Source organism: Sander lucioperca, chromosome 15 (assembly GCF_008315115.2).
Source record: "Sander lucioperca isolate FBNREF2018 chromosome 15, SLUC_FBN_1.2, whole genome shotgun sequence".
Classification (NCBI taxonomy): domain Eukaryota; kingdom Metazoa; phylum Chordata; class Actinopteri; order Perciformes; family Percidae; genus Sander; species Sander lucioperca.
This window is the reverse complement of record NC_050187.1, coordinates 14,301,503-14,320,885: the sequence shown is the minus strand read 5'-3', so window position 1 is coordinate 14,320,885 and position 19,383 is coordinate 14,301,503. Positions and strand designations below refer to the sequence as shown.

The window sequence follows — 19,383 nt, the reverse complement described above, 5'->3', positions numbered from 1 at the left end:
TTGGGGACTATTTTCAGCTGCTGAATTACACTAGTGAGTACCAATGACAGCAGAACCATGTATTAAGGGATTGATATCAAACAAAACACAATGCTCATGTTCATGGCAATGAAGAAACATGTCACCCAGTGCAACAGTGTGGCACAGTGTCACAATGTCTTCTCTTTAGGACAACAGTGGAGCTCTATGGGACATAAAGAAAAAGGAAAATCAGGATTCAATGCATTGTCGGTTTGGTCTTTACATGGCATTTGTTAACAAGTTAACAGACTCATCCTTTAATATCACTTGATATGCAGGCTTAATAAATAGCTCATATCTTATAGCTCCATAATTATGAATCCATAAATCACATTATGTAATGTTTGATATCTCTGTATCGCTAGCGTTGTTCTGACTGTTTAGCGTGAAAGATAACATCTGGGGCTTTCCAAAGAGGGACTCTGTTTAATCCTAGGGCTTCCAGAAGCTTTGTACTGTAATTCATTCTGGAAGTGCAGTGGCACTAATTCGAGAACGATAAATCAACAACTGAACGATTATTTATTTATCTTTTCATATGAAAAGGTATTGTTCTTACTGTTAGCCCGGCCATCTTGATATGTGTGTCAACTAATCATAGGCTGTATATAGAATGGACCACCAGATCCCGTTGCTCTGGACGGAGACCAGTGAAGGATATTAGAAGCACTTTTCCGGTGAGCGCTGAGCGTTACTTCGCAGCCTTCAACTGAGAGAGACGACGTAAATGTGACGTGAGCAACCCGTCTGAAAGTTCTAAGTCTTCTGGTAGCTGTGCCAAGAGAAATCTCAATCATTCCGAAGTTTTTCTGTCTCCCAACCTTGTGCAAGTGCATTACTAAATGGCTGAAGTTAATTGCTGAACTGAGGACAACTGGATTCACTTAACTGACATCATCATTTTTTCCACATATGGCATTGCATCAGGTTACATCAGATGATTGAGAGGTTTCCAAGAATCTCATCATGAGACAGATGAGCTAATTCATGATCCTTTTAAGACAGAATGACTCAGTAATGGTTCAGTAATAACTGAATGACTAATTATCTCTCACAAACACTATCACAGTAAATCTGCCATGTTACTGCAGCAGGGCTCAAGAGGGTTTATGACACTCCATGATTCACTTGGCAACATCACTTTGTGTGTTATTATGTGTACTGTCCAAATTAATAATCTACCCGATCCACAATGTCACACAGCTGTGTTCTGCAAAAAGTGACAGCCAGAACCTTACCAGGCTGAGACACTGTAGCTCCTATGGAAATGAGAGAGAGGGCTGTGGGTGCAATCTCAAATTGAGGGAAAATGTTTAGAGCATAGTTGTGTGTCTAATAATATCCCTTCAGTCCTGTGAATCAGAATCAGTCAGAAATACTGTTTCAGATGCCGGGTGTCATGAATAAAGGATTTTTTCTTTGTTTTAGTGCACACAGAGGACTAGAAGGAGGGAGTGATGGAGAAGAGGAGGCTGATTGACAGCAATGTGTAATGCTCTGCGAGGAGAGTCTAAGAATCTGGAGTTGTTTGAATGAGTATGCAGATGCACGCCACTTAGCAGACTGTAAGCTCCTTTTTCAAAGATCTGGGACAGCTGTTCCTGATCTGAATGTCGTTGACATCGCATAATAAAGTACTGTATGTTTCCACAGTGCTGTAAAATAAGACACATACTGTAGGTACCACACATGCCTTCAGTGGTGGCAAAATCTATAAAGTGGACATTTGCTTAGAGAGGAAAATAAATAGCCAAATAGGATAACAAATTAGTGTGATGCTGTTCTTTAGTAAGTTTATAAGCAGATATCCATCCTGAGACACTTGTCACCACAAGTGCAAACAAGTTAGCAGGCAGCCAAGTTGAAGTAGTAGCTATAAGTAATGGTTGAAATAATTAGCTAAAAGTGATAGATAAACAGTAACGTTAAATAGTAAGTAAGTAAGTAATGGAAACCGGTTCCAAAATTTTAAGGACTCATTAAGAAATAAAATTCCATTTCTGCTTATCGGTTTCTAAACAACTAGGCTACACAGCACAACCATCATCTCTCTTATTCACACTCAACCATAGCACACAACACACACGTCATCATTTTCAAACCAGTCACATGTTTTTCTCCAAGACGCAATGAATGTTCTTAATTTATATGTTCAGGGCCAGATTAAGAATGCAGAGGCCCCTGGGCACATGGTCTTGCTGTGTGGACTAACCAGACCTGCGAAAACCTGTACCTTATACAGGATTTACACTGACAGACTACAGTCTATGATCACATCGGGAAGGACATTATTAACACGTGGATATCCTCCATTATACTGGATTTACACCACATTATTGCTACAATGCTTTCCTGAGCCATCAGCAACAATGTCAAGACATTAGCCTTTATAGTGTTACACACTGTCGTATGCAAATACATACCACCTCACCTCCACCAATGCAGTTCTAGGATTCAGATTCTTCTATAATTCACACACCTGTTAATGTTTCTTTCCTGTCTGTCTCTGTCCTTCCCTCCTGTCTCCAGGTGCTCTTTTGGTCCTTTTGCCCTCAGCGCTCCAGGGGGGCTAACTCTCTGTGTCTGTCTCTCCTTCTTTCCCCCTATTTTCCTACTCTCCTCTTCTTGTGATAAAAAAGGATGGAACAGCACAGGTCAACCTGACTAAAACATTTAAGTATCTGATATTAAATCAAAAATGAAGCAACGCAGATATTTTTTTTTTTAAATAATGTTAATACTTTTTCATGTAGGTTGTACACACACACACACACACACACACACACACACACACACACACACACACACACACACACACACACACAGCTTAGCTGTCTCCTGCTCTGCCTCAGGGCTTCTGTCTCTGTCCTCCCAAGGTTATGTAGCGCTGCTAACTGTAGCCTCCTCCGGTCCCATGCATAATATTTACAGTCTATGGTCCCAGGTTAGCTTGCACGTCATCTTCAACAACTTCTTCATCCTGCTTTTCCTGGCTCCGTTTGAAAAAGAACGTGTGAATACATGGCACACGTCTTAATAAAGACGCCTCCTTCTCCTCCTTTTCGCTTCTATTTAAAACAACCACTTCTATTACTCTTAACGTTGCTCATTTTGAACTAACCTCCAAGTTATTCCCACAGCCGGTGAGTTCAGCGCTGGGTCATTTGAAGACGGGCGGGGCGGGTACCAACCTGACTGACCTGCTACATCTTTCTGTTTAGGTTAAAAACATATCCGCGTGCTTTTTATTGGTTATACATGGCATATCCGAAACCAACATTTTTTTAATTAAACTGCTCACGTCAAGTGGGCGTGGGCCCCTGAGGTGCAAGTCCATCCCTTCAGCGAGACGTCACTTATTATGCGACTTTGGGGTGAGTGTCTTTCTAATTAGTATTTTCCATTGACATATATAAAATGGACCAAGAGATCCTGTTGCTCTGGACGGAGACCAGTGAAGGCTATTAGAAGCACTTTTCCGGTGATGGCTGAGCGTTACAAAAACGCCTGCTACGGAGCCATAACGTGAGATACAAGGTAAGATGTAGGTATCTTTTAAATTGATGAACATCATATTTGTAATCCCTGGCTTGGCTCTGCAAAAATTGAAATCAAGAATTGTTAATCGATAAGCAGAATTGTAATCAGAATTTTTTTAATCCAACTGATACCAAACCCTAAAAATTGTTAAAGTAATGAAAAAAAAACAGTAATGGATCAAAAGTTGAAATAGCTAAAAGTACTAATAAATGAAAACTTTAAATAGTTGCCTTAATGTAATGAATAAACAGTATAGTTACCTGAAGGTAATTAATTAATTGGATTATTTTGCCAAACAACCTAAACATTCACAATAAAATTGCATGAACAAAGGTTGTAGCAATATACACCTTTGTTTAATGTGTAGAGTGTTAAATAACATCCAGTTTATAATCCATTCATGAGAACATCATTTTTGGAACATGGCAATTGGTGTTAATGAAGCTCTACTTAAACTCACCTGATTGGCTGTGGGGGAACATCAGGCAAAAAAAGACTTTAAAACACTCAAGTATAATGACGTGTCTGCCAAACCCAGACAAGAAGAAAATAAGACTCAAATGTGTAATGTCAACATATTCAATCTGCACCACAGGAAGTTTAGTTTTGAGAAGAGGTGAGATGAAAAGGATCTTGTTAATACAATTAACTTAAGTTAGCTGTTTTCTCAGAGCAGTGCTTGCACAGGCTAAACGGATGATTGCACTTCAATGGCAAAATATTAATAGAGTGAAAATAAGTCAGTGGTTCAGGGGCTTATATCTAACATATCTTTATATTACACCCTGTTTTGTTGTCATAATACTTTTTTCTAGTTCTGCTTCACTCTTAAAATCCAGCTTTGGGAGCAACTTCATGTTCACAAATATTGATCTCTCAGAGAACAAATGTATTCTTGAGTAGTGTTCCCCTTTGACACGTTATTTCACTCCATCTAACTCTTGCTTATGCCAATACATGAGCATTTTTACTCCTCAAAATATGAGGCGGTTTTCAGCAGAATAGCGCTCTCCACATTATGTAAATACCCCACATTATATATATATATATTAGAAAATAAGGCGAGATACAATATTTAAAAAGTCAAAAACTAAATTACAAGCCTAGGAAGACTCATGATAGAATACACGACTGCAATTTCGAGGCAAACATTGTACAATTTGTCTCAAGTTATTATGATGTGGTTGATTTAATGGCCTGGTTGGATGGGTATGAATGAGATAACAACTACACACCCAGAGAACAAAGGAGGCAGAAGATTTGGAGCATATCTCTGAAATAAAAATGCAATTAATTTAAACATTTTAGAACATTGAGTGACAATATCGCCACAGTGCACATCAAAGTTCAGACAAATTCAATAACTTCATCTTCCACAGAAGCACTAGAGCAGAGATGAGATTTATTTCATCTGCGTGTTATTTCCACGCTTCTGTAGCTTCACAATGAAGGGCTTCGAGCCAAATCAGCAAGAGCCTGATGTGGTGAAAACTGCCGTCCTTATCTATGTAGGAGAGTGGAACAGATGCGGATGTGACTTTGTTATCATGCAGCCCACTGAATGAGAGGAGGCGAAAGGATAAGATGGAGAGAGAAGGGCGGGGTTCAGAGGAAGAGGAATGTGCGCTCCAATGTCAGGTTAATTGCAGGATTAGATTTCTTGGCAGGTAGGACAGGCCTAAATAAAACAAACGACTTGTCTTATCCCCCATTAGAAAAATATTCAGCATCATCTTTCATTATTTACAAAATATACAGCGAGGCAATCTTATTCTAGTGACTCAGCATCAATCACATGGCTATACTTCAACAAACAAAACACTGCAGCAACTAAAAGCATAAGCTCAGAGAAGGCTCATAAAAAATACCACATTTACTTCATGTAAGTCTCGCATTGCCAGACCTTCCTCCACAGCGCTGCGGAGGAGGGTCTGGCTAGTCCACGTAGCATTCCGGGATGGGAGAAAAACATGCTCTGGTTTATTGCCATTTCTTTAAACCAATCACATCATCATCATCATCATCATCATCATCATCATCATCATCATCATCATCATCATCATCATCATCATCATCATCTTGCAAAATAGCCTCGGGAAGGAACTTGTTTTGGTGGAACATGTGTACGTTCAAAAGTTGTTTTAGTCGTGCAACAGAAAACTCAGATTGGACAGATAGTCTAGCTAGCTGTCTGGATTTACCCTGCAGAGATCTGAGGAGCAGTTAACCATAGTCCTCATAAATCTACCGTAGTTTAAAATTCCAACACAAAGAAAGCTGAAGGTAACAGACATCGGCCAAAAAGAGGTGCATCTGATGGAATTTCCGGCGGCACCAGAGTAATCCCGGAAGTTGAACGTCGTGGATATAGACTAACTGCATGTCAACATTTTAAAAGGTTCACTGTGTAGGAGCTGATGGCTTGATGTTTTCAATCCTATTGATTAACATTAACCCGCTCATCAATTTGGGGGCAAAACACTCCACAGGTTTCCCGGTTCATCATTCCAGCGGTGTCCGGCCTACTGTCTCAGCAAAACAATCACCAATAGAGATCAAAGTGATTTCCTATTCCTTTTTAAGTTGAAGAAACCAACTTCGTAAAAGCACGAGCAAAGTCTGTTTGCCATCTGTGTCTGTCGTGGTGACTGAGCAGCACTAACGGCTAAAACAACGCTTCAGACTCAACATGGATCCAACTGAATCAGCAGCACCAGTGAATTAACAGTGTGCATCATTCCCAAAACAAACAAGGAAGTCATTCATCTCTCTCAAGTGTTCTTTATTATCTGTGAGGAGGGTTTCATAAAACCAGTGTTTACTAGTCTATTTCACAGTCACTCTGACTGCTTGTTCAAGTTCAAAAAAATTGTGTCGCAAACACACTAATTCAAATCTGTGTTGATATCATAAGTGTTAACATACATACAGTATGATGCCTAACAAATACAGTAAGGCCACATCACTATTTGCACAATGACAATTACAGTACAAACTGTGTGCGTTTGTGAGAAAGCTCGTCGTAAATCTACACATTGGAGAGGATGAAAAGCTTTAGACAATAATTTACAAAATATGTAAAGCCATCATCTTTAAAATTCCATCAAATATCCCTTTTAAACCAAAAAATGTAAGTCTGTCAAGTATCATAGCACCAATAATTATACTACTACAAAGTACTCAAGGCTTACAGCAGTGATTCTGTACACGATGGCCATCACATGCTGATATTGCACATGGTTCTTGTTCATCCCTGTCAGTTATCACATTACAAAAACATCTTTTAAACCAGTCTTTTTTTCACATTTTCAATCTCAAATTGAATAACTGAATTCATGATACAAATGCTGACAGTATGCTACAGCTACATGTACGTTTTTAACGTATTCTAAAGCTGCAGATGGTTTATGTTGGTTTTAATATTAAAACCTGCAATGAAATCTCAAAAGTTTTAAAGATTATTTTCCAACAGGAGGTCCCCACATTTCAAAACTCACTCCAAGTGCTTTTATCATAAAATAATAACTGATAAAACGACTCAGTTTGGGGTTTTAAGGAAACCACAGAAACTGAACTGGCAACCAGTGCCGAGTGCATTTTACCCACAGCGCCTCGTGGTGAGTGTGGTGGTGAGCCAGATTTAGTGGCCCCATGGACAACCGCAGGGGTCTCCACAGGCCCTCTTCCTGTCCCAGAGGATGTGCAGCTCCTCGGCTGTGTGTTGGGGAGACGACAGCATGTCCAGGTAGCACTCTTTCTCACACAACCAGCCGGGGTCCTGGCAATAGCAAAGGGGCAGGACAGTGGCTGTGTCAACGTGCACAGCTTACTAGCCATACACTGGTCGCGGTCTTACTCAGGTTCAATTGTTTACATGCACTTTTGATACGCTGTAACTGAACTGTTGCCAAGATTAAACCAGTTAATAAAACGATCATGTCGAGCTGCGATGGTGTCCCATCCTGTTAGTGTCAGTCCCTTGTAGAGCACTTTGAACTGCGCTAACTTGTGTAAATGAAGCAATACAAATAGTTTGGCTGATAAACCACAGTAAACTGAGCTAGACAGCTCATCTTCATCGCTCACAATATGAGCTTCAGTTTATTCAAGCGGAGATGGAACAAACCTAAACCAGGCTGCTTGAATAATTGCGTTTAGAGGACGATATTTTAATTCTTAGTAAAGTGTTATTTTGATAGTTTGTTGTTATCCTTTTTATTTGATATTAGCATCTTGAACTATGTCATAAAAACGTTTGTCTAAGACACCTTTTACCTTGTCTGCTTCCTGGAGAAAAAGTGATTACATTTTCTATTTCTACTTTTTTTCCCCTAATATTTCCTAATGTCAGACATTGAATGCCTGTATAGATAGTGGACTGTGAAAACACCAGGGACAACAATGGAAGGACTTCATCGTTCTATCCCTGACCAAGTCTGATAAATTGTATTTTCTAAATACATATAAATATATACCAAATCATGTGTGCTCATGGTGCTTCGCTGGAGTTGGCAGATCTGGATATTACATTTTTTTTTTACCTGATATTTCTGTGGTCCAACAGCTGCCATCCATATCCCCATGCTCACATCTTCTCCCTGTAACAAGAAATCCAGGACAGATTCCGTACATTATATTCAGGACTATTTGTCACCACAGTCACTTGCTCTCGGGTACTCTACCTGGTAGGCCTTCAGTTTATCTGCATTACTGGCGAGCCACTGGACCAGGTCATGAGAGACTACGTAGCCTGAGCCGCAGGCAAACGCCGGGTAGGCGGGACTAGCGTACTCCAGCTCCTGCCACTTCCCAATACGGTCCACTGCCCAGCTCTGCCTGAAACTGGGTCAGGACGGTATATACATTACCATCATATCCTGTGTCCCTTTCATCTGACCAATTATCGTTTTGACAGAGCATTCCTGTTTCTTTCATCTAAAGTACAGCTAAAGTTTTGTTGCAAACACAAGTGGACTAAAATCACCTGCAAAATATACCTTGTCAACAGTATCGGACACCAAATTGCACTTACTTCCCCCACCAGAAATTGCTGCGCTTGAGACCCTTATGGTCAATCTTCATAAATACCGAGTCCACGTCGATGTAACAATCGTCATCCGTCTTCAGCAGCAGATTAAAGTCAGCATTTCCCACAGACCTGCCAGAGAGGGAATATGCAAGCTTAGTTAAAGCCCACCTTCAGATTTTTTGGCAATATCCCAGAATGGATTTACTTTCAAATACCACCCAGAGTGAAGGGCGGGAGGTCTTGCAAATACATAATACACTTGCCAAAACTTAAGACCACTCTGTATATTTTGCTAACTGATGACTCACAACTCTACTTTTCCCCCTGACTGAGTGATTGCAACCGTGATTCTAACAGCGAGACATTTTGAGGTGACGGCACACTTTCATTTCAGGTTGCTGATTTCCTCAGAGGGCCCAGGCAATTTGGAGACAGAGAATCGAGTCATTAGCACTTGCCATACCATTTATAGAACTGAAGCAGTTTGGAAGGCACGTTCCTGTAGGTGTCTACCACATCTAGGAACACAATGTCGCCGTGCCTGAGGCTCTCCTGATGCAAGGCGGCGTCCTCCTGCCTCAGCTTGGAAGCATGGTGCTCCATCCTGGCTTGGCGGCCCCGCAAGAGCCCAGATAGGCTGTCTTCATCTGATACAGGTGGTGGTTGGGGGCATAGGGAGGCAAAACAGGATCAATTGGGCAAGGGTTTTCGTCTAAAATTAGATTTTAATCCTCATGTTGTCCTAGTGTCAAATTTGACCTGTTTCTATATCAGAAATTTGGGTTTCTTTCAACCTAATTGCCCACAAATATCATGGATGGTTCCATAAAATGCTCTTCAAAAGTCAAATTGAGGATCAGATCACTACTTTCATTGAACTTTGAATGTTTTATTCAACTATCCATAGACCAACGTTCCTCTGATCTTTACTATTAAACAAAATGATTCATAATTTCATAATTTAAAATGTTAGATATAATTTCATATTAATAAGTTTATTGACCATAAATTCTAAAAATAAAGTGTAAAACTAGTGGTAATGAGTTGGTGTTAATGGTATATACTGGTGATTTTAAAAAGTGCTGAAAACGTCAGAAAATGCAACAAAACCATTGAATCATTTTTTTTAAAAGCAGTAAAATAAGCGACAAAAATATCAAAAGTGTCAATTTTCAATTTCGACCCGGAAGGACAACACAAGGGTTAAAAAGTCACATTAACTTTTGTTTGAATACATTAAGGCACTTTTGAGGAATAAAAACGTAAGTCACTGGCTCGCAAAACAATATAATAAAACTAGAACATTTTACAGAATGGATCATTAGCTCCATTTGAAGAGATATCGGATGGTAAATTTAATTTTGTTTCCCCCACAATGGCTACAAATCCATTCCCAGATAAACCCAAATGCAAACACATGCAGGTACAATCAATAATGACACGACAGGGTGGAAGAGGAACATTTTTTTTTGCATGAATGCAAGAGCCCTGAGGCGAAAAGGAGCTAATATCATACCCTGCCAGAGTGAATAATGATTTTTATACACAGGGACTTCTTTTACAACAATCGGCTGATTTGATTTTGATAAAACTGTTTTCATATAAAGCTCAGAATTAATTCTGTTGCTGGACCAACCATAGATAGTAAATGTGAACCCTCCAGCCAAACCGGGGAATCCAAGCGCACTTCTATGAGGCAATATGCCCTCTGCAATCTGTGATTCAAGACAACAGCAAAAAAGGTTTTTAATTACCTTCCTTCACTTAAAAACATGACAATATTCTTAACACATTTATTTTTTTATACCCATGTCGATACGTACAGAGGAGATCTTGAGGACACCTCCTCCATTATTGAGCTGCACAGAGGAGGAGTTGACTGTGGTCAATCCAGCAGAATCCATATTCTCCCAAACCAGTGTCCCCTCAAAACCCTAGACAAAAAAAAAAACTGCCATTTCATTCTTTGCACAAACTGAGCAATGTTATACTGTATGCAGGGCCTTAGCTACCACTGAGTACACTGACATCATGTCCTATGTATTGTTTATCAGAATTTGTTGGTTTTAGGGATAGTTTACATTGTACAGTTAAAAAGCAAAACTTTATTTTGGCCTCACTTTGCAGCAGTGATACATACAGTACATATGTACTCCAGGACCTTATGGCATCACTGCTGGGTGTGGTTGCAGGGGCATCTAATTAAATTTGTGATGCTGGGTGTGGTCAGAGAGGGTATAAGCTTGAAACTTTCAACTAGAGAGGGCAGCAAAACACAGCTTTTTAACCTGGTGTTAATTTACTCTTTAAAGGCATCGTGGAGAAGGCTTTCAAATTGCATTTAGCATTTTGTTTTCTGTTGGGAAATATTTAAGTAATGTGCTGGGACACCTACTGTAAAGAACTATGTATAGTAACCTGGTACAAATTATAGGAAAAAAAAAAAAAAAGAGATAAATTCGGAGACAGTTATTTTAGTTAGAGTTTAGTTGTGTTCAGCTTAAGATTTTTAGAGGAATATGTCTACAGCTTAATGAAGAAAAATCCAAATGATTAAACATGTTGAGCCTCTCTTTTCTTTGGTGGGGTGGTTGGCGGTTGGCGGACTGCAACTCATGACCTCAGGGTCGTATCCAGGATATTAGAAATACTGAAAAGAAATATGTGAAAAACTGACCTTAGGCAAGATGAACTGCTCCACTGGTTTGTACCACACTCCACTCACCATGGTCCCTGTGCTGATGGCACTGAAGCGAGCAGTGACCACAGCCTCCTGCACAAATCACAAGTTTTTATCCATCAAGAATTCATAACCAATAGTTTTTTGTGCAAATGTACCTTTGTCTACACTGAGTACTACACTACGGACTTATCCTAAAGACAGTAACCCAAAAGAAGTTTCAGTTTGTGTCTTCACGTGAGGCAGTAAACAGTACCAGCATGCCTCCACAAAACAACGCAGCACATGTGATACATTATGCTCAGAGGTCGAGGTTCTGTTACCTCTTGGTCCAGCTGGAGAAGCTTCACCGTCACATTGCTCTGAAGGACGGGCCGGTTCCCGCTGGAAAACACCCCCAGCCTTGTGATCACCACAGGGTGGAGGACCTTGAAATCCAGGGCGATGGCCGACACGTCAGAGGGGGCGAGCACCGAGGGGTCAGACACCGTCACAATCTCTATTTCCGCATCCTGGCCTGCCACTGGCACAGAAGGATGGCAGAGATTACTGCACAAGCACACGTGGAATTTATTACAATCCCAACATGCTGATACACGCCTTCTTTCAGTGATGAAGACTGAGTGATTCAGGGAGAGGGGAAGGCATTCAGAGAAGAAAGCAGCCTCTGGTAAAGCTACACCATCAGCACTTTGAGGAGCTGGTTCTTGGGACTGCTGTCTTCAAAGCGAGCTTCTGCTCGTGAGTGTGGCTTCTTAATTACAAAAGAGCAGTTTATTACCCAGGAGATCAATGAAAAGATCAAGGCTGTTAAAGGGAAGCAGCCTTTTGACTTTATATGCATTTTGCACCAAGTTCTGTTGTTGCCTCCAATCTAAAGACAATTACACGTAGGCGAGAAATCACAGACAAAGAGAAAGCAACACTTCATCAAACCAAATGTTTCTCACATTGACGGAGTGGAATTGAGCTGCAGGACTTTACCAGTGTGCGAGGATATATTTAATATTCCTATGCTCACTAAATATGTGCTTACTTCTCAAAACAAATAACAGCAGTGCTTCTCTTGGCACTGGCCAGCATGAGATTGCAAGTTTATTCTGGGGAAAAATGAATAAAACTTAAATCATAAATAATGAACACTAAAATTATAGTTCTTTACTATTTATTTATGTTTTTGTCAATATTGGGCAACAACTAAAGGTCTATAATAGTCTACATTGTTTACAGTTCAACAGTAATGTATATGCAATTTACAAATCAAGTCACAACAATTATTAATGAATTATTATTATTCATTATTTTCTTGATCAATTGATAAACATTTGGTCCATAAAATGTTGGGAAACGGGAGTCTCTGTAGCTCATCTGGTAGAGCGTGCCCCCATATACAGAGGCTCAGTCCTCGCCGCAGCGTTTCCTCGTTTCCGACCTGCGGCCCTTTGCTACATGTCATTCCCCCTTTCTCTCCCCTTTCAAGTCTAAGCTGTCCTTTCAAATATAAAGGCCTAAAAATGCCAAAAAAATTATCTTTAAAAATGTTGAGAAATACTAAGAAATGTCCATCACATTTTCCAAGAGCTAAACATCTTCAAATTGCTTGTTTTGTCTGACTAACAGTCCAAAACTCAAAGATATTCATGCAGTACAGCTAATATTCACATTTAAGAAGCTGGAACCAGTGCATTTTTGTCATGTTTGCTCAGAAACAAAATGTTGATTGACTAATCCATTAATAATTGTACTTGTCACAACATTTCAACAAAACAATCAATCAAATACTGTAAAACATTTTTTCATCAGGCCTTGAGCCTCTAAATCTTTCAATATCATTAAGATTTAGACGTTTTCTCACCAATACGAAGCACAAACAGCTTGTGTTGGCAACAAAATTATTAAAAACAGTCTGAGAAGCTAATTGGCATTCACATTATTTTAGTCCCAAAGAAAAATCCCTGTGATGAATGTAGCACAAGCATATTTTAGTAACAATTAATTGTCCACTTAAACGTGTGCTTTGACCTGAATCCTGAATCAGGTACCCAACTGTGTTTAAAAGCAGCCGTTGTCTCTTTCTCTGCCAATCACACATGCATCTCCCCCCAAAGGAGCCTGCCTGCCTCCGATTCATGAAGCAAATCACGTCAACACTTAAACCATTAAACACAGCGGAGAGCAGAGAACGGGCTGGACAAGTAATTATGTTTTCATGAAGGTAGCAAAACACTGAAACAAGCAGGAAAAGTAGTGAAACGGCTGAATATGGACCGGCTCTGTGAAGGTAAGAGACATAACAATTACTGCAGATGTTCCATCGGACAGCGAGCCTGTTCAATTATTTCCTATATGGTGGCAATGCTTCGTATAGCTTTACTTTTCAAGTGTTAGTACGCAGTTCTAGTAATGGCAGTAACTGGAAGACATTTCTGCTTTGGCCATGAATATGGAAAGGAAACAAATGATGTCCTTGAGCTGTGGGTGAACACGAATAAAGGTGTTTTACTTCTTTTCTGAACATGCATTCTTTCATTCTTTTCAGCTCATCTCCTGTTATTCTGCCTCAGCTCCACTATTGACAATTGCACATGAAAGCAACACATTACACACCTTTTCATATTACAGCTGCAGATGCCCACTCATTAGTTGGTGAGGCTGATTATTATGGTTATTATTTTACCTGGCTCTGTGAAGTTCAGGAGGGAGCAGGAGTACGGATCCTCCCTGTCCTCCTCTGGAATGGGACACCCATGCTCGCCCACGATAAACTTCACCCCCACCCTGAAAATAAGCACAAACACCATTGCATTCTCTTTTTTTTTTGGTGCAATATTAGGCTGTAAGATTTTGAATGCTTGTCCATCTATCCACCCTCCGTTGCCATGGTTACTGAGGGTTGCTTAAAGGCCATCATACCTTATCTGCGCTCAGATCACTGAATGAGAAGGAAATGGACAAAAAGGAAGAATGAAAGAGAACAATATTGGCCGCTGGTTAGGTAAAGATAAAAGGGTTGGTGTGGCAGTCTGTTATTTGCTGACTGCTGCAGGCTTTATTTCCACTGTATGAATCTGTCCTTGGAACAAGAAAAAGAAAGAAAGAGAAAGAAAAACAAGTGGTGAAGTTGGAGCTCCACCACACAGACCTGTGCTGGAAGTGAGGGTGATCTTGGATATAGCCCAGCCAGGTCTTCCTTATCGCTTGTCGCAGTTCATAATGGTGTCTCGCTGACAGCACTCCCACCAAAACTTCATAGAAAGGTAACGATTCATCTGTATCAAGAAACAGAAAGCCATGCTAAAATATTGAAATGAAAGAAACAGGATGTCCTTTCTTATCCAGTGATGAGGTGTTTCATGTGAAGATAGGGATCAAATATTATTATTTTTTTTAAATCACACATTAAAGCATGCTTGATTTATGCTTGCCATTCCTGATTCTGAAAGCAGTTGCGTCTACTATTTACTTTGCACTGACTTACTGTGATGCATCCTATAATTGATATCAAAACAATTGTCTTCATGAATCAAAAGATGGTTAAACTATATTCCTCCGATTAAAAAAACGGGTTTACCCTCCAGTGTGCCCTGATCAATAGTCCATTTGAAAGCAGCACAGAGATCAGTAGTTGTAACAAGACAGAGATGCTCAGCTCGCTTCAGTCTGTTTCCAGACGTTAGACTATCCCAGCAACGCCCAACACTAATGAACTGTTACATTCCCACTAAACACACACATGAACACACACACACACGGACACACACACGAACACACACACACACACACACACACAAACACACACACACACACACACACACACACACACACACACACACACGAACGAACACACACACACACACACGAACGAACACACACACACACACGAACGAACACACACACACACACACACACACGAACGAACACACACACACACGTCTCACGAACGAAGTATAAACTACCTGTTTCCACACAAACTATAACAACCACAACAGACACACCACCGCCGCCGGGGCGGTAAAAGCAAAGTTAGGCAGCCGTTCGGATGTAAAAAGTTGCCAGGCTTTGAGGAGGTGAAGCCCGGGTTGAGGCTAATAAGTACCCGAATGTGTGTTGTTGTCCAGCGGGGTGGAGAAGGGTCGTTGTGCCAACCACAAGTGCACCAGGACGGCGACAGCACAGGGCAGCAGAATGAGCGATAGCCTACGCATGGACGGAGCCCTTCATTCAGCCGGAGCAGCCTTCAGCTTTAGCGGCGCAGAGCCTCTTCCTGAGCCGCACGGAACTGCACGATGGGAGCCGCTCCGTGTGTGCGCTTCATTTCAGCTCCGCAGTTCTCCGACGGGCTCTCACCACTGCCTCATATCAAGTCTGCCTTCGCTGCTCGGAGAGATGGACCAATGGGAGACGAGGAGCACGCCGCGGTGCATTCCGGGAGTTGGAGTTCAACGTCCTCTAGCCAATAAGAACAGCATTGTAATATAGAAGGTACAATAAAATATGAATATAAAAATAGGTAAAGATATATTTGAACTCTAGATGCAATATGTTGTTATTATTAATAATGGATAACATTGCATTACAAGATAACAACAAATTAAAACGTTCAATCTGATCTTGAATTTAAATAAAGTAGCCTACATATGGCCAATTAAAAAAGATAAGGATTAATCTCCTAATTAATGTTATATAATGACAAGGTAGCGATACAAATTGTATAAGCTGAGCTGTTATGAATAATAATAATATTGGGGTTACATATTATTATCAGCAGTATCTGTTACTTCCTTCCTATAATTCTGTATAACTAAAAATAAAAAAATTAAAAGTGTTTAGACTATACATGTTAGCATTTGATACATCTCAATAAAAATAGTGCAGCACCATGCGGTTTAAATTTCCACTAAAACAGCTTATAAGTAATGAGAATGGTTAAGTCAGCACAATAAATAGTTTCTCACATGTCCTTAGAAGTAAACTGAAACATTAAAATATTGATTAGAGCTACAAACAGTATCTCCGAGGAAGGCCTTCCCATGTTTATCACATAAAGAAGTGTAAGGTTTTTTTGGTTTGGTTTGCTTTAGTCTACTTTGTGAAATTCTAATTTTCTAAATTTCTAATGTGAACCTTCTAAGCAGAGTGAAAAATTAAGGTGACACATTGTAGCTTTAAGATTAGCTGCACATAAAATATTTAAATGGAATCTATTGTGCATGGAGAGGGGTGTTTGAAGAGTATTTCTTCTGACTCCGAGAGCACCAGTGTTTCTCCTGAAAGGAAGAGAGGGCCACGACACCAAAAGCGCCTGCTGCCATGCTTGTAAACATTTGTACTGATTCTAATGTAGTTATTTTAGAAACTTTACCACACATTCTTTTTTTCTTTTGAATATTTTTTGGGCATTTTTAGGCCTTTATTGACAGGACAGCTGAAGAAATGAAAGGGGAGAGAGAATGACATGACATGACATGACATGCAGCAAAGGTCAGAGTCGAACCCGGGCCCGCTGCGTCGAGGAGTAAACCTCTATATATGGGCGCCCGCTCTACCAACTGAGCTATCCAGGCGCACAACTTCACCACACATTCTAGGGGAAAATAATAATGTACTGAGCTATCCAGGCGCACAACTTCACCACACATTCTAGGGAAAAATAATAATGTACTGAGCTATCCAGGCGCACAACTTCACCACACATTCTAGGGAAAAATAATAATGTAATGGAAAACACTGGCATGCAACATACTGTATGCCAATGTTATGAGTAAAAATGAAACCGCTCCAAAACAGCATGCTGTGAGTGTAGATAAATAATCTCTTCAGAAATGATTACTATTCTCATGTATTTTGGTACACAATCTGGAAAATTGCTTCAGCGCAGATTCTTAGTATTAGATAACCTACTGCCCTAGGGATAATTACTTTCCTGTGCATTATATAATTCTTTTTGGACCCATATTCATAGATATACTCATTACAATGATCTAGTTCTCTCTCTGCAACACATTATTCATTTAAAAGGAACGGGCTATTCACAGCATGTTTGGGGTTTCTTAAAAAACATCCTAACATCCTGCTCTGCTGCAGATATCCAACCCTTGTCTAAGTGTGTTGTTTATGTTCTTAACTCTGATTTAAAGTTTTATTTATTTGTTGAAAGCTATTCATGCTCTATTTGTATTATTGTAGGTGTATGCATTTTTTTGCTCTTTCTCTTTTGTTTTGCAGCGTTCAAAACACTGAGCACTCGCTGCACTTTTCTCTGGATCTATATAGATTTATTTTTATCTAGTCAGTTCCCAAGGTTCTCCCATGTGCATACCATCTAAATATTGAGGCCTACTTCTTGAATTTCTAATTTTAGTTTTTGGTACATAAAACTCATATTTTTCTCTATACTACCGAAAGTTTTGTCCCATAAAAGTTTTTTACTCATTCGAAATGATGGTCTAACTGAAGAGGGTGCTGCACGTACAGACTCCAAAGCCTTCTGCTGCATGATTTAGGGCTATATAAATAAAATTGACCTAGAGCCCCTGAAAACTTGGTTTTCAATCCTAAGTATTTTATTTATTTTCTTTAACCTCAATTAGTCATGGCCAAATGACCAACAATTAACTTTAAAATTAGGAAAATAGACATGTATTAAAAAAAATCACCTATTCCGTTTCATCCCTACTGTGTGGGTGTGGTTGGATCAGATTTTATGACCAAACAACCCACTAACTTTGAACATATTCTGATTCAAATGTTGCTAAAATCTGATTGGTGAATGGCAGTTTGTGACATCGCATTTTCCCAATGGAGCCTCGCCTACTTCAAACCAGTGAGTAAAAAACACAGGAATAAATAAATACAGAAATCTCTCATGTTAAAACATGTTTTCCTGACGTTAGGAGACAATTCTGTGTCCATGTGGACTCCATCAATCACAGTAAGAAGCTAATTGCAAAAAAAAAAGTTTTCAGGGCCCTTTAATTTGAAATAAATGTAGATAATAATCCACAATACAGCTGTGCCAAGGCTAAAAAAACTTCCTCTAACTCTGCTTCTCTTTAATTATATCCTGGTCCTTTGGGATTGGTTCAGAGAAATAAAAGGGATATCTGACTTGCGGTATCAGTGTCATTCATCATAAGTGTCCATACTGTTTTCTACAATCCGTTCAGTTATTGCCAGTTTTTATAACTTGACCTATGATGGGTTGATTTCCTTGTTTGTCTATGACTTAATTACCCTGGAAATCCAGAGTTCTCGTGAGTTCTTGCTCAGCGAGTCACTCTGGCATAGTTAATGATGCTCATTAACTATGCCCTTGTAAGCGAGCTGCACCAATCACATCGGTGTATCTGATATAGGCGGGCCAGAGGCGAGCTAAACAGATGATGACAGTTTAATCTACCAGTTAGCTTTGCTGGTAGCTAAGTGTATGGGGCTCTGGATACGTCACCCCGTGTCTTGTTGTGATAGGTCGTAGTGTTATCCAATTGTGTGCGGTGAGATTTTCAAATGCATGCTTGAAATTTTTATTACTCAATGCCAGACCCTTAATCTTTCGGATTTGGGTCTGGATTTCCAGGCTATGACTTAATAGGCCAAAACAAGCAATTCTGACTCTGATATGATCACCAGACCTTAAAGTGCAGCGAAGTAGTGTCTGAAAAGTGCCAAAAAACAAATAACTAATATCAAACTTGGTAGAAAGTGGGGATTTCAGTCTATTCCCAGGTGAGGCTATAAATGCATGCATTGATGGACACGTGAAAAAGCTACAACAGAAAATGTGAATGCTGATGTCAGCGGCTGATACTCTGAATCATTATAAGGTACATTCTTCATACAACCTGCGGTGTCGGCAGATGTTTTTTTCAGCTAAGGCTGAATTGAATCACAATCCTTCAAAACAAATGTCACAGTGCATGAACAGTGCATCCAGATGGCCTATATGGTTCAGCTTGGCCACAGGAGGTCTCCACTACACACCAGAACATCAAGTTCATCTGTCAACACCAGGACGGTTTGCTGTGGCCTTTCAGTGTGATCAGACAGACATAGCTCAAAACGTCAGTGAGAGACACGAGGCAGAAACATTGAAGACACAGCACATTGGGGTTGG

The 19,383-nt window shown here is 40.0% G+C and overlaps 1 protein-coding gene across 4 annotated transcripts; it reads right to left on the bottom strand.

Annotated features, from left to right (window-relative positions):
* Nucleotides 1-6,326: 6,326 nt before the first annotated feature.
* Nucleotides 6,327-15,646, bottom strand: b3galnt2 (beta-1,3-N-acetylgalactosaminyltransferase 2). 4 transcript variants are annotated; one of them, XM_035992230.1, is made up of 12 exons: nucleotides 15,367-15,646; nucleotides 14,413-14,539; nucleotides 13,948-14,048; nucleotides 11,594-11,793; nucleotides 11,316-11,363; nucleotides 10,402-10,524; nucleotides 10,227-10,305; nucleotides 9,054-9,237; nucleotides 8,594-8,719; nucleotides 8,244-8,403; nucleotides 8,103-8,159; nucleotides 6,327-7,339 (listed from the first exon to the last, which is right to left on the bottom strand). In XM_035992230.1, exons 1-12 carry the CDS (start codon nucleotides 15,473-15,475, stop codon nucleotides 7,202-7,204), a joined length of 1,452 nt encoding a protein of 483 aa, XP_035848123.1. In that variant the 5' UTR covers nucleotides 15,476-15,646; the 3' UTR covers nucleotides 6,327-7,201. The 4 variants fall into 4 exon arrangements, with proteins under 4 accessions (XP_035848123.1, XP_031157271.1, XP_035848124.1 ...); XM_031301411.2 differs by having other exon boundaries at nucleotides 11,268-11,363; nucleotides 15,367-15,645; XM_035992231.1 differs by having other exon boundaries at nucleotides 10,414-10,524; nucleotides 15,367-15,645.
* Between the last annotated feature and the right edge of the window lie 3,737 nt (nucleotides 15,647-19,383).